Source organism: Mesoplodon densirostris, chromosome 19 (assembly GCF_025265405.1).
Source record: "Mesoplodon densirostris isolate mMesDen1 chromosome 19, mMesDen1 primary haplotype, whole genome shotgun sequence".
NCBI classification, from domain to species: domain Eukaryota; kingdom Metazoa; phylum Chordata; class Mammalia; order Artiodactyla; family Ziphiidae; genus Mesoplodon; species Mesoplodon densirostris.
In genome coordinates this window covers 37,820,449-37,836,874 of record NC_082679.1, presented here as the reverse complement: position 1 = coordinate 37,836,874, position 16,426 = coordinate 37,820,449, and the positions used below count along the sequence as shown (strand labels likewise).

General features: G+C 41.5%; 1 protein-coding gene across 1 annotated transcript in view; it reads right to left on the bottom strand.

Moving 5' to 3' along the window:
- Positions 1 to 478: 478 nt before the first annotated feature.
- Positions 479 to 16,426, bottom strand: part of CES5A (carboxylesterase 5A) — a 28,315-nt gene continuing 12,367 nt past the window's right edge. Inside the window, 5 exon segments of the mRNA XM_060085583.1 lie at positions 479 to 710; positions 802 to 874; positions 2,942 to 3,093; positions 11,019 to 11,164; positions 13,898 to 13,966. Coding sequence (XP_059941566.1) covers positions 479 to 710; positions 802 to 874; positions 2,942 to 3,093; positions 11,019 to 11,164; positions 13,898 to 13,966 — 672 coding nt within the window.

Below are 16,426 nucleotides of genomic sequence, written 5' to 3'. Positions count from 1 at the left end.
CCAGAGAAGATAGCCAGTTCAAGGCAGTGATGTTCAGGACATCCATGCTTGGTTTGTGGCTAAAACCCACCTAGATGGGGGTTGGAGGACACATAATTCAGGTAACACACACCAAGTATGTTAGAACGTTCACTTCATCTTGGATGCTGGGGTAGAGGGGGAGAGTTTTCAGCCCATAATTAAATTCTGCTCCCTGTACATATTTTGCATTCTTATTTTATTTTATATGAGTAACAAGATCATTATGATGCCAACTAAAAGGCCAGCCCTCCTGCAGATTTACTGAAGAAACCTCGTAGCTTTCCAAGGCAAACTGCATTTTTTGACGTTGAAAATAATTCTTTAAAGATCATCCCCAAGTTCCCAAGACATGAGCTAAAGCAGTTGATTCCATAGAGTAGCTAAACACAGATGAAGCTAATGATTGTGGGAGAAACCGCAGAAGGAGAAGGAAAACCAGAATCACACAGATAACTTGTCAAGGAGCAAAAGAGAAAATGAAAGGCAGGCGCAGAGAAAGGAAGGTTAAGAAAGAAAGAGAAGCAAGGAGAGTTCTGGAAGAGGACATGATCAGGGGGAGGGTGTCCGTCCAAAACTCCAGCCCCAGCTCTTTCAGTCTCTGTCCCACGCTCATGTTCAAGTCCAGCTGTAAGTAATCCTCGGTCTGACCATAGGCCGGCCACAGGGGCAGGCCTTCCCCATTAGGATTCCTGGAAGTGAGAGATTTTCAGCCTCAAACACCCGGTGAGATTTTTCAACCTCAAACACCTGGTTACGGAGGATGTTGGGAGGTTCACTTACCCAATCCGAGCAAAGTTAGCCCAATATCTCATCATGTTCCTGCTCAGCCGTTTCTCTTCCTCTGTAGCTCCTTCTGAAGGAGATAAGCACAAAATCCCGCTCTCATAATGATTCGCCAGAAGCCTAAGGGGCCTCACATTGGATGAATCACTTTCACACCTTTCCTCCCATTTCATCCTTAACAGCCTACCAAGTCACTGCACTCATCGTGTACTTGCAGATACTGACTTGCCTGAGGAATCATGGCCCCAAATGGTGGAGGGTGAACACACATCTTCCCTGACCATCCAACGCTCTTCCTGCCCTTTCCACAGGACTGCAAGTTCCTTGGGGACAGAGACACCTCCCTCTCTCGATCAATCAATCAATTATTGTACTTCTTTATTTGAAAATGTAACACTGCTTAAAGCACAAAATTCAAAATGCAGGAAGTATATCTAATGAAAGTAAGTTTCTCCCTGTCTCTTCCCTCCAGTCACCGAGTTACCAGCCTCAGAGGCAACCATTGTTACCACATTCTTAAGCGTACTTCTGAAGGAGTCTCGACATGCATGAGGGTTTAAGCAGACACTTTTAACACACTTGGTGCTACAGTGGACACACATTATAATCTTTCTCTTTCACTAAAATTGTATCCAGGAGTTAGTTCCACATTGCTGCCTATAAACCTTCCATTTACTGTTCTTTGTTGCTCTATAAATATATAATACATAAATATATATGTGTAAATATATAATTCATGTATCCAGTACTGTATTGATGGGTCTTGACATTTTTTCAATCTTTTGCTCGTAAAAGCAATGTTTTAGTGTGTGTGTGTGTATATTTTTGCACATGTGGAAGTATAATTGCACAAAAAATCCCAGAAGTTGAATTGCTGGGCTAAAAACTACATGCATTTTAAATTTTGATAGAGTTTTCCATTGACATATGAGGTTGTCAATTTTCCCCCACCTGCTCAAATACATTATGTAAAATGTCCTTCCCAACCTTGATCTATGAAAAATGAGTCCTTGGTCAAGGTTAGTTTTTAATCCTCTTTGCTATGAGCGAGGTTGAATGGATTTTTATGTTTAAAAGCCACATGTTTCCCTTTCCATAAACTATTTATATCTGTTACCCAGTTTTTGGCTGGGTTGTGTTTTTCTCATTGATTTTATGAGCTCTTTAGATATCAAGGAATTTAACCCTTTGATACATACATATGTTGTTCATTTTTTCCATTTTTGAGAGTCCATGTGCCCATCACATAGTACAGGTTCAGTGATGGTTACTGAGTAATAATAATAGTAGTATTTCTTAAGCACTCACCATATTATTTATGAGAATTGTTTCATTTAATCCTTATGACAACCTAGGAGGTAGTTCTGTTAGTATTGGCATTATAAGATAAGAAAGAATAAATAAAACAATGAATAGACCACACTGCACAGACACACTCTAGAGGAGAGGTTCTGTCCTTTTCATGGAGAGGCTAGCATGAACTGGTTAAGAGCCTACACTGTGCAATTTTTTAACTAAATAGTTTAGTCATAACTCCTGTGTGTAGTTCCTATGGTTTTTAAAATTTTGATAACCTCATCTGATTGGCTTATTATTTTAGGAACTGAACAGGTCATAAATTCAGGAATAAATGAGCTAACCTCACCAGAAACAGTTCACAAGCATTTACATTAGATCACCTGGATCCAGACCACTTTCAGCTGCAATTATGAAAAATGTGGTTCTTGCCTTTGAAAGCCCTGAATGGCAGCCTCACGGGAGCTCTGGGAAGGGCAGGGAGGGTGAGACAAGGTGTCAAAGAGAAGGAAGTAAGTGGGTTGTTTTTTTTTTTTCCAAAAAAATCAGATTGCATGAGTGCCCCCAAGTGCCCACCCCTATAGGCTTTAGTCCAGAGAAAAACACTCATCAAGCAAATGTTGGCCCCTCTTTTTCATGGCCCCTTTTTCTAAAACTACGAGTGGAGACATTCTCCAGGGAAAGGTTGTGTCTGTAAACCACCCTGCCAGTCCTCCCAGCCCCTGCATAGTGTTGCGGTTGGTGAGGCTTTGCGCTAACCGTGGAGATTCTCATCTTCTCCCCAACTCATCCCAAGCTCATGTTCCTGCAAGAGCAGGAGCCCCTGAAGCCAGTTTCTTACCAAACATGACAATGTCGCCCTTCAGGAAGGCACCTCCAAAGACAAAGCAGATTTCATCAGTGTGATCAGCTTTGACAAAAGGTGACTTCTTATCCTTTAAGCACTGGGGCCGATGCTGAAACTCATAGATGTAGACAGGTGCACCAGCATCTGCAGAAAGGTAGGAAGGGTTTGTGGCAGGCATGCATGCAGTGGGCAGTAGGGGCTGGCCCTGCATTTCCGTCCATCTAGTCTGGGATCCACAGGCTCGTGGGTGGAACAGCCCAGAGACAATGTGAGGCTAGTGTTTCCTGTTACAGTGGCCCTCATGCCCCTGGAGATAGAACTCACTACCCCTCAGGGCAGCCTGAGAGGGCAACAGTACTACTTCTCAAAAAAAAACCCCTTTATACTGATCCGAGATCTACCTCCTTGTGACTTCCTTTGTTTGACCCTGGTTCAACTGTCCGGGGAAAACAGAACAAAACTATTTCCTACTACCAAGATGCTCTGCTGCATCCTATGTTTCTTCACCTCTCTTCTAAAGGTCTTTGCTCTGTAATTTCCCCTCTTTCTCTGCATCATCAGTTTTTCTCTATTGGATCATCACCATCAGTAGCAAACATGCTTACAAAGTCTCTCATTAAAGCACACACACGTGTGCACACATATATGCACACACATATGGGCACACACACACAGAAGCACACACAAACATATCAATACATACTCTTGGTCTCAACTTCCCCTCCAGTTACTGGCTTATTTCTCTAAATCCCTTCTAGCAAGCCTTACAGTGAAGTTGCCTTATTATCTCTGCTTCCTTTCCTCTCATTTTCTCTTTTAATAGAAGTATCATGTATGGACAATAAAAAGCACGGATTTTAAGTGTACATTTTGATGAGTTTTTACAAATGCATGCACATTCATGTAAACACCACCCCAAGCAGGATACAGAGCATTTCCATCACCCCAGAAGTTCCCTTGTATCTCCTTCTAGTTACTCTACCAAGAGAAAACCAGTTTTTATTCCTATCACAATTGATTAATTTTGCTTGTTCTTGAACTCTGTATGGAATAACACAAAATGTACTCTTTTGTATCCGGCTTCTTTTGCTCAGCATAATGCTTTTGAGGTTCATCCATGTTTTGTCTGTATCAATAATTGACTCCTAATCACCAAGTAGTAAGCTACTGCATGAATATACCATAAATTACTTATCCATTCATCTGATGATAGACATTTTGGGTTCTTTCCAATTTGGGGCTATTATGATTAAAGCTGCTGTGGCTATCCATATACAAGTCTTTTCTGTGGTTGAGTAACAGGGTAGGTGTATGTTTATAAGAAACTTACAGTTTTCCAGGGTGATTGTAACCATTCCACATTCCCACCAGAAGTTATGAACATTCCACATCCTTGGCAATACTTTTTGGTATGTTTGAGTTTCTAATATTAGCCATTTTAGCAGGTGTAAATGGTTGCCTCATTTTGGTTTCACTTTGCATTTCCCTGATGACAATGTCGAGCACCTTTTCATGTGCATTTTGCTTTCATTCATCCTCTTTAGTGAAGTGTCTTTTCAAGCCTTTTACCCATTTGTAATTGGATTATTTGTCTTTTCACTACTGAACTGTAAGAGTTCTTCTATTCTGGATATGAATTTTTTGTCAGGTTTGTATTGTGAATATTTTCTTCCAGTCTGTGGCTTGCTTTTGCATTTTCTTCACAGTAATTTTTAAAAATTCACCAACATAAAAGTCAGCATTTTAACAATTTCAAAGTGTATAATTCAGTGGCTTTTAGTACGTTCAGAACGTTGTGCAACCATCACCACTATCTAGGTCCAGAACATTTTCATCACCTCAGACAGAAACCCAGACCCATTCAAGCAGTCATTCCCTCACTCACCCCTCCCCTTAGCCCTTGGGAATTTTATGGTGCTATAGATTTGCCTACCCTGGACATTTCACATAAATAGAATCACACAACATATAGCCTTTTATAGGTTTCTTCCACTTAGCAGTTTTTCCAAGATTCATCCATATTGTAGCATGTATCAATATTTCATGGCTAAATTATAATCCATTGTATATATATACACCAGCTTTTGTTTATCTATTCACCAATTGATGGACATTTGGGTTGTTACTTCTTTTTGGCTACCATTAATAAGGCTGCTATGAACACTCATGTAAGATTTTTGTTTGACCACTTATCTAAAAAAATTTTTTATTGGAGTATAGTTGCTTAGGAGTGTATTTGCTGGGTTGTTGACACTTCTACGTTTAATTTTTTGAGGAACAGCCGAACTGTTTTCTACAATGGGTGCACCATTTTACATTCCCATCAGCAGTATATGAGTGTTCCAATTTCTCCACATTCTCAACAACACGTTATTTTCTGGATTTGTTGTTGTTGTTTTTTGTTTGTTTGCTTATTGTAGCTACTCTAGTGGATGTGAAGTGGTATCTCGTAGTTATGATTTTCATTTCTTTAATAACAAATGATGTTGATCATTTTTTCATGTGCTTATTAGCCATTTATATATCTTCTTTGGAAAACTGTCCATTCAATCCTTTGCCCATTTTTTATTTGAGTTGTTTGGGCTTTTTGTTTGTTTGTTTGTTTGCTTGTAAGAGTTCTTTATATACTCTGAATAATAGACCCTTATCAGATATATGATTTGCAAATATTTTCTCCCATTCTGTGGGTTGTCTTTTCACTTTCTTTATATTGTCCTTTAATGCACAGTAATTTTTTATTTTGATAAAGTCCAATTTTTTCTTTTTTTGTTTATATTTTTGGTGTTACATCTAAGAATCCATTGCCAAATCTGAGGTCATAGAAATGTACCCTGTTTTCTTCTAAGACGTTTACAGTTTCACCTCTTACATTTAGGTCTCTGATCCATTTTGAGTTAATTATTTTTTTAACATCTTTATTGGAGTATAATTGCTTTACAATGGTGTGTTAGTTTCTGCTTTATAACAAAGTGAATCAGCTATACATACACATATATCCCCATATCTCCTTCCTCTTGCATCTCCCTCCCACCCTCCCTAACCCACCCCTCTAGGTGGTCACAAAGCACTGAGCTGATCTCCCAGTGCTATGCTGCTGCTTCCCACTAGCTATCTATTTTACATTTGGTAGTATATATAAGTCCATGCCACACTCTCACTTTGTCCCAGCTTACCCTTCCCCCTCCCCATGTCCTCAAGTCCATTCTCTATGTCTGTGTCTTTATTCCTGTCCTGCCCCTAGGTTCTTCAGAACCATTTTTTTTTTTTTTAGATTCCATATATATGTTTTAGCATACGGTATTTGTTTTTCTCTTTCTGACTTAACTTCATTCTGTATGACAGTCTCTAGGTCCATCCACCTCACTACAAATAACCATTTTGAGTTAATTTTTGATTATGGTGTGAGGGTAGGGTTCGATTTCATTCTTTTGCATGTGTTATTCAGTTGTCCCAGCACAATTTGTTGAAAAGACTATTTTTTCCCCATTGAATAGTCTTGGCAGCCTTGTGTAAATCATTTGACCATAGATATATATAGGTTTATTTCTGGACATTAATCTGTTTGTCTATTCTTATGCCAGTAGCACACCACCTTGATTACCATTGCCTTGTAGTAAGTGAGTTTTAAAATCAGTAAATATGAGTCTTCCAGCTTTGTTCTTTTTCAAGATTATTTTGGCTATTCTGGGTCCCCTGAAATTCTGTATGAATTTTAGGATCAGCTTGTCCATTTCTGCAAAAAAGGAAGTCAGAATTTTGATAGGAATTGCATTAAATTTGGGAGTATTGCCATCTTAAATCTAAATCTTCCAAACCATTTATTCTTTCATTTCTTTCAGCAATGTTTTATAGTTTTCAGTGCACATATCTTGTACCTCTTTGGTTATATTAATTTCTAAGTAATTTATTCTTTTTGATGCTAATGCTATTCTAAATGAAGTTGTTTTCTTAATTTCATTTTTTGATTGTTCACTGCTAGTGTGTAGAAATAAAACTGACTTTTGTATGCTGATCTTGTATCCTGAAACTTTGTTGAATTTATTAACTCATGGTTTTTTGTGGATTCTTTAGAATTTTCTACACATAATATCATGCCATCTGTGAATAGAGACAGTTTTGCTTCTTTCTTTCCAATTTAGATTCCTTTTAATTTGTCCTCGCTAGAACTTGAATAGAAATGGTGGGAGGAAACATCTTTATCTTGTTTCTGATCTTAGGGAAAGATTTCAGTCTTTCACCATTAAGTAAGATATCAGCTGTGGGTTTTTCACATAAGTCCTTTATCAGTTTGAACAAGGTCCTGTGTATTCTTAGTTTGTTGTGTGTCTCCATCATGAATGTGTGTTGAATTTTGTCAAATGCTTTTTCTGCATCTAATAAGATAATTGTGTGTTTTTCCTGTATTCTATTAATAAGGTATATTATATTGATTGATTTTCACATATTGAACCATGCTTATATTCCTGGGATAAATTCCAATTGATTATGGTATACAATCCTTTTAATATGCTAGATTCAGTCGCTAGGATTTTATTGAGGATTTTTGCAACTAGGCTCATATGGGATATTGGTCTATAGTTTTCTTTTCTTGTGATGTCTTTGTCTGGCTTTACTATCAGGGTACTACTGGTCTCATAGGACGAGTTACGAAGTATTCCCTCCTCTTTCACTTTTTTGAAAGGGTTGAGAAGGATTGGTTTTAATTCTTCTTTAAATGTTTGCTAGAATTCAACAGTGAAGACAACTGGTCCTGGGATTTCCTTTGTTGGTAGGTTTTTGCTTACTGATTCAATAATTTCTTTTGTCATAGGTATATTTAGATTTTCTATTTCTTCTTGAATTGGTTTTTGTAGTTTTTGTGTTTCTAGGAATTTCTCAATTTCATCTACCTAATTTGTTGCCATACACCTGTTCATAATAATCCTTTTTATTTCTGTAATGTCTGTAGTAATGCACCTACTTTCATTTCTAATTTGAGTCTTCTTTCTTTCTTGGTCAGTCTGATTAAAAGTTTGTCAATTTTGTTGTTTTTCTTTTTTTTCAATAAACACTTTTATTTTTTTTTATTTTTTATTTTTAGTTTTTTGCGGTACGCGGGCTTCTAACTGCTGTGGCCTCTCCCGTTGTGGAGCACAGGCTCCGGACGCGCAGGCTCAGCGGCCATGGCTCAGGGGCCTAGCTGCTCTGTGGCATGTGGGATCTTCCCGGACCGGGGCACGAACCCGTGTCCCCTGAATCGGCAGGCGGACTCTCAACCACTGCGTCATCAGGGAAGCCCTATTTTTAAAATTAATTAATTTACTTTTATCTTTGGCCGTGTTGGGTCTTCATTGCTGCGTGCAGGCTTTCTCTAGTTGTGGCAGCGAGCGAGGGCTACTCTTCGTTGTGGTGCGTGGGCTTCTCATTGCGGTGGCTTCTCATTGCAGAGCATGGGCTCTAGGTGTGCAGGCTTCAGTAGTTGTGGCACACGGGCTTAGCTGCTCCACGGCACGTGGGATCTTCCTGGACCAGGGATAAAACCTGTGTCCCCTGCATTGGCAGGCAGATTCTTAACCACTGCACCACCAGGGAAGTCTCTGTTGTTTTTCAAAGAACCAAATTTTATATTCATCCATTCTCTCTATTGATTTTATACTCTATTTCATTTATCTCTGCTCTAATATTTATTATATTCTTCCTTCTGGTTGGATTTACTTTGCTCTTATTTTTCTAGTTACTTAAGGTGGAAGGTTGGGTTATTGATTTGAGAAAGGGGGATGGAAGAAAGGGAAGAGGAAAGAGAGAAAGAAAGAAAGAAAGGAAGAAAGAAAGAAAGTAGGAAAGAAAGGAAGGAGGGAGGGAGGAAGGGAGGGAGGGAGGAAGGAAGGAAGGAAGAAAGAAAGAAAGAAAAAAAGAGATAAAGGGAGAAAGAAAGAAGGAAAGAGAGAAAGCAAGAAGGAAGGAGGGAGGGAAGGAAGGAAGGGAGGGAGGGAGGAAGGAAGGAAGGAAGGAAGGGAGAAAGGAAAGAAGGGCAGGTTTCAGAAATACACTCACACACCTATGGTCAATTAATCTTTGACAAAGGAGGCAAGAATATGCAATGAAGAAAAGGCAGTCTCTTCAGCAAGTGGCATTGAGAAAGCTGGACAGCCACACGTAGATCAAAGAAGTTAGAATGCACCCTCACACCATACACAAAAATAAACTCAAAATGGCTTAAAGATTTAAATATAACACATGACACCATAAAACTTCTAGAAGACAACATAGGCAAAACATTCTCTGACATAAATCGAAATAATGTTTTCTTAGGTCAGTCTCCCAAGGGAATGGAAATAAAAGCAAAAATAAACGAATGGGACCTAATCAAACTTACAAGCTTTTGTACAGCAAAGGAAACCATAAACAAAACAAGACAACCTACGGACTTGGATAAAATGTTTGCAAATGATGCGACTGACAAGGGCTTAATTTCCAAAATAAACAAACAGTTAATATAACTCAACAACAACAACAACAAAACAAACAACCCAATCAAAAAATGGGCAGAAGACCTAAATAGACATTTCTCCAAAGAAGACATAGGCATGGCCAACAGGCACATGAAAAGATGCTCAGCATCACTAATTATTAGAGAAATGCAAATCAAAACTACAATGGGATACCATTTCACATCGGTCAGAATGGCCATCATTAAAAAGTCTACAAATAACAAATGTTGGAAAGGGTATGGAGAAAAGGGAACCCTCCTACACTGTTGGTGAGAATATAAGTTGGTGCAGCCACTATGGAAAATAGTATGGAATTTCCTCAAAAAACTAAAAATAGGGCTTCCCTGGTGGCGCAGTGGTTGAGAGTCCGCCTGCCGATGCAGGGGATGTGGGTTCGTGCCCTGGTCTGGGAGGATCCCACATGCTGCGGAGCGGCTGGGCCCATGAGCCATGGCCACTGAGCCTGCGCGTCTGGAGCCTGTGCTCCACAACGGGGGAGGCCACAACAGTGAGAGGCATGCGTACTGCAAAAAAAAAAATAAAAACAAACTAAAAATAAAGTTGGCATATGATCCAGCAATCCCACACCTGGGCTTATATCTGGACAAAACTATAATTCAAAAAGATACATGCACCCCTATGTTCATAGCAGCACTATTCACAATAGCCAAAACATGGAAACAACCTAAATGTCCATCGACAGATGAATGGATAAACAAGATGTGGGGTGTATATATATATACTACTCAGCCATAAAAAGAATGAAATAATGCCATTTTCAGCAACATGAATGGACCTAGAGATTATCATACTAAGTGAAGAAAGTCAGAAAGAGAAAGACAAATACCATATGAGATTCCACTCATATGTGGTATCTAAAATATGACAACAAATGAACTTATCTATGAAACAAACAGACTCAGACATAGAGAATAGACATGTGGTTGCCAAGCAGGAGGGGGGTGGGGAGGGATGGAGTGGGAGTTTGGGGTTAGCAGATGCAAACTATTATATATAGAATAGATAAACAACAAGGTCCTACTGTATATATATTCAATATCCTGTGATAAACCATAATGGAAGAGAATATTAAAAAGAATATATATATACACATATATATATCTGAATCACTTTGCTGTACAGCAGAAATTTGCACAACTTTGTAAATCAACTATACTTCAATTTAAAAAATAAATAAAAATAAAAATTGTTTAAAAAGAAAGAAGGGCAGGTTTGCTTCCCCAGGAGTAATCTTCTCTTTCTGATTGCTCCACTACTGCTTAGAGTTAAGATATTTGGGAAGACACTTCCGAAGAGGAAGGAAAGTGGAGTCCAGGCCCCAGAAAATATGGAGGGGTAGAACTTTTCTACATGGTCCTGAAGAAGGTGAAGGAATATAAACAACAAGGACTGATCAACATTCCTGAACTCTGAAAGGCAGGGAAACTGCAAAGGTCAGCATGCAGGGCTATATCCCAGACAGCCTTGGGAACTCCCTCTCAGCAAAGGAACAGAGGGCAGAGCAGGTGGACAGTCAGCAGGCAACAGGGATCCCTGCAGCCACCAGCCTTGCAGGAGGAGCGGTGCTAGGAGACTCAGCTCTGTGATATTGAGCTGTGACCAGCCCAGGGATCACAAAGAACACATCTGCAAGCAAATCCAGGAAGTAATTTCGTATATCAATCAGAGAGTGCTTGTTGTAGAAATATTCATTAGCCACAAAGTATAAATACTGGACAGGGATATGCTGTAAAACATCATGGTTGCAAGAGATCTAGGTCAACAGCAATAGCCAACACACAGCAACAACAGTCAAACATTTGCCTTTGCGGGCAAAATTCTGAGTGCTTTACATGCATTGTCTCATTTAATCCACGCAGTGACCCTATGATGCAAGTATCAAAATCAGCCCCATTTGACAGGTGAGGGAACTGAGGTTTAGAGAGGTTAAGTGGTTTGTCCAAAGTGGTGGAACCATGATTCGTTCACAAGTCTATCTGCATCCAAATCTCATTCTCTAATCACAGTATGCACGCCTCTCTGAAATATTTCAGAAACAGCCACCCATGGGCAGATCTGGCTACATTGTTTGTGTGGCCCAGTGCAAAGTGAAAAATGTGAGGTTCTTTTTCAAAAACTCGAAGAATTTCAAGGTAGTGACAACAGAACATTCACCCAAGTATAGGACTCTTCTAAGCATGAGGCCCTTTGAACTACACAGGTTGCACACGCCTGAGGCTGGCCCTGCTCCTGGTACCAGCACTGTCTCCAGACCTTTGCTCTTTGATCTAAGCGAGTTGGTCTCTTGGAGTTACCTCTTCTATGAAAAAAAAATTGTTGTTTATTTATTGTTGTTGTTGTTCAACAACAATTGTTGTTCAGAGGATCACACAAGATACAAAAAGAAAAGCATGCTGCCTGGCACAGAGTAGGCCTTCAGTTCCCTCTGAAACCCATTGCCAAGTCCTTTAACAGAGCATCCCATGCTTTTTTGACCTGACACCAGGCTGCCTCCCAGTTTTCAGTCCTTCAGTGTGGCTCCAGCACAAATGCCAGAGGATGGAAGGGAAACATCATAAAGTTTCAAGGTCTGCCACATTGGTGATGTTCTTGGGAGTCTGGTGCTCTGGGGAACACTGGGAAAAGTTACTGCACCTCAACCCCCTAACACTAAGACAGAGGCACAGCCCTTCGTAGGTTTCTTTGGGATTTGGAGGCAGCGTATACCACACCAGGGAATGCTGCTGGGACACATTCACTGGGTCCTCTGAAGGCCGACTGCTTTTAATCAGACCCAGAGCAAGTGAGGGCTCTGCAGCAGGTCCAGGTTCTGGTGCAAGTTCCCCTGCGTGGCCCATAGGACCAGCAGACACCTTGGTGCTTGAGGTTTCCAAGGGGGGTACATATGCCATGTGGAGCCTCTGGCGAGCCCCAGCTGGGCAGTCACAGTGCAGACCCCTAGGGTTCTGGTGCAAAACTATGGCTTCTGCATGAGAAAACTACTTACCATTTGGAAAGTACTTCCTGCCTTGCTACTGGGAGGAAGAGAGACTGTGTGCCCTTCTGGTCCTCCTGCAGCTTCCCACACAGCCTACTTCCCACCTGCTGGGACCTAGCTCAAGATACCTTCTCCTCTTGAAATGCCCTCCTGCTCAAATGTTCCCCTTTGCTAAGGCCCAGATCGATGGCCTCCTCCTCCATGAGGCCATCTCCAATCCAGCCTGAGAAATTCCTCTGTCCAACATATTTTAAATATCTGAAACCTTCATCTCAGCTCTCATCACCAGACAACCAAGACTCACTAAACATCCCCTCTAAGCCTTAGGACCTGATGGATCCCTTGCCTTAAGTCTGGGCCACTCTGCAGCCACAGGGCTATTTCTAAAGTGGAAGTCAAAGCATGTTTCTCTTTTTCTGTTCCCAGCCCTCAGAATAAACTTTCTATTCATTTCATAGCATGAAACAGCTGCCAGTATCCTCCCCTGCTGCAGCCAGCCTCTTCCACTGATCTTCTTACACTTCTCTGCTCCTAACTGGTCCTCTCAGAGCCTCTGGCTCCCCTCAGTCCTGCTCCTCCATTAACCAGACAAACTTAATTCATCCTCCAAAGCCTTCCTCCCCGAGGAAGTCACCTGCTCCCTCCTGCGGGCACCACAGGGCCTCGAACACATCTCTGCTCTGGTGTGTACAGCACTGTACCAAAGTGCCCGGTCATGTCCGTCCACCGCAACAGTCTCAAAGTCCCTCAAGTGCAGGGGGAGTGCCTGCTTATCACCGCACCCAGTGCCTCGGGAAGTTCTGGGGCATGTGGATGGATAAGAAACATTTGTTCAATAAAAAATGAATGAAATGAATCTGCCTCAAAATACACACTGAATAAATGTTTATGGAAAGAAGAAAGGAAGGAAGGAAAGAAATCCATCTCTATATCCTAGTGTCTAGGATAAATATATCTCTATATCCCTAGTGCAGGGAGTGAGTGAGTAATGGTCCTTGGTATTGCTAGAACCTAGTACAGTGCCTGGCTGGTATGTAGGTATGTAGTGAATATGGGTCCCTAGTCCCAGGTGGTTTTCAGAATTCAGAGCTTTTCCGTTCATAGACAGATAATTCAGTACATATGCTGCATATTATGTGATATGTTTAGGGGTGGGGGGACAGGGCAGCACCCCAGCCCCCACATTAATATGCCACAGAGAAACATATGGTGGGATAAAGTGAATGAACGTATAGCAACAATAAAGACCAATGGCTACGTATCGGTCTAGGTCAGTTTTGGCTGCCAGGTGAATTACAAGAAACCTTTGGGTTGTCAGCGCGATTTGGATGTTGAGATTGTGGATAAGGGATTGCAGAACTCTGCTAGTAAAGATCTATTAAATGAATGAATGAGGAAGATCTGTGCACCCAGAGCTACCCCTGTGTGTGACCCAAGGAGGTCTGTGAAATGAATGGATCTTGGAGAGTCAGGCTCACTTACCAGGATTGAGTATATCAACTGCAGGGCGAGGGACTTGTTGGAGCCCCCGAGGACCTCAGGAAACTCCTTCTGTGGAAAGAAGCAGGTGCCCCCTCTGTGAGCACAGCAGGTCATCAGAAGGGAAACTGGTCTCCCTGAGGGCCCAGGCACCCGCCTTTCAGAGGGGAGGCTGGCAAGAGCAGGAACCCTTTCAGCCCCCAGGGGTCCACGTGTAAGGAGCAGCCTCAGTGGGTTGGTTGAGCAACGAAGTTTCTTCTCCTCACATTTGATAAGAGGCAGCCATTCCCCGTCATACCTGCAGTCTTGTGGGAGCTGAGTGGCTGCCCTGTGGAGAGGCCATGTTATGGACTGAGTGCGTCCCCTACCAAATTCCTATGTTGAACACCCAGAATGTGACTGTATATGGAGAGAGGGTCTTTAAAGAGGTCTTTAAGCTAAAATGAGGACGGTAGGGTAGGCCCTAATCCAGTCCAATTGATGTCCTTATAAGAAGAGGAAATTTGGACGTGCAGAGACTCCAGGGGTGCGCACGCATAGGAAAGACCTTGTGAGGACACAGCAAGAAGGCGGCCACCCACAAGCCAAGGAGGGCGGCCTCAGAGGAAACCAAACCTGCTAGCACCTTGATCTTGGACTTCTAGCCTCTAGAACATTGAGAAAATAAATTTCTGTCGTTTAAGCCACTAGTCTGTGTTATTTTGTTATGGCAGCCCTAGGAACCTAATACAGGCCATCACTTGGCTTCAACAGCAAGTTAAAAGAGAGGTTGAAAATCTCAAAACTAGTGGTTTATTTATTGCTCTCTTTCTAAAGACCTTTGTCATTAGAGTCTCAGAAGCCAGCAGTTGGCAGAGGCAGGCAGCTTAGTGAGGCTGCAAACAGGATGGTTAAAAACACAGGGGCTGCTTGGTACAGAGTAAGAGCTATGAGCAATTATTTTTAAAATGACCCTTCCCTAGCCAATATCACAGCTTAAAAACATGAGGGGGTAGAAGTAGTATTCACTTGTCAAATGAATTTCTCTGGTATATTTTCTGCTGAAAATCTTGGGGTAACGAGTCATGACAGATATTTAAACGTATCTGTCTTCTCCCAGAGTCACTGAAATAATCCACAAGTACATTTTAACTACAAGAACCCTCTCTGTATGTTCAGGAGCTAGGATTAGTTTTTGGAGATTTCCTATGGTCTCAAACAACCAGCAATGGTCACACAGAATGACAGCACCCATGCAGCCTCTTGTGCATGCAGACCTGGGCACCAAGTTCTGGTCTCCCACTTGAATAATTCCAATATCTATCATTTACTTAGCACTTAGACTATATGCCAGGCTACCTGATGTGTACCTGTGAGGTGGGTAATAACATTAGCCCTATTTCATAGATGAGGGAACAGAGGTTCAGAGAGGTTAGGGAGCTCCCTAAAGGTCACACAGCAGGTAAATAGAGAACTCAGCATTTACAGGCAGAGCCTAAATACACAAAATTTATACACTGCTGTCTCCTCTCTAGCTAAAAGACTCACATTAGCCTCTTTGAGTCTCAGTTTCTTTAGCTGCAAAATGGGGATAATAATGCCTGTTTGCAAGTTGCACAGACAACATGCACTTGGCTTATGGAAGGCACTCAGTCACAGTGGTTATGGTGGCATGGCTATTATCAGTAGCAGCTGCCTTCCTTTTTCTAGCACAGATCCAGAAAGCATTAAAAGACCTAACTTAAGCCACATCCTGTGACTCAGTTGCCTCATTTACAACGAGGGAAAAAATCCCCAACCCTACTTACCCCGAAACATTGCTCTATGTGTCAAATTAATAATTACCAGACTATGCCTTTAACAGCTCAGTGAACTCAGGGTTCTGATTCTGATTCTAGAGTGTCACCAACTAGCCTTGTAACTCGACCAACTTCTGTATTTCATAACCGCACTTCCCCCAGCTTGCAAGGCAGAGGTTGGTCTGCAGAAATGAGCTTTGATATATTAAGAATTGAGCACTCTGCTCTTCTGAGGACAGATGAAAAGCTTATTTTGAATGGGGAGGGTCTTCTCAAACTACAGGGTCAAGAAATCATGGCTCCTACTCAGCATTCAGGCCTCAGCTCAAATGATCCCTCCTCAGAGAAGCCTTTCCCGACCCCTGCTTCCCTCCCTAAAGAAGCCTCCTCTTCCCAGTCTATGTCCTTCATAACACTTAGACTCTCTGAAACCATCTTTTCAATCTTGCATGTCACCCGTCTCTCCCCTTGAGAATGTAAGCTGGCAAAAAGCAGGAACCATGTGACTTGCTCACTGCCGAATGCTGGTTTTTTATGAGTGCAGGGCACATAGTAAATGCTTGGTTCATACTTGTTGAATGAATGAAACAATTCAATAATTTTGCAACTTGCACTGCCTTAGAGAGCATTCTTGGAAATCAAATACCAGAACCAAGGCTGGACATGAGAGTGTACAGGACTGAAGTTTTCTAAACTTGTATGAATTTCACCTTTGAGGTAGTAGCAGTGCTTATTTGAAACAATCATTTGTAAT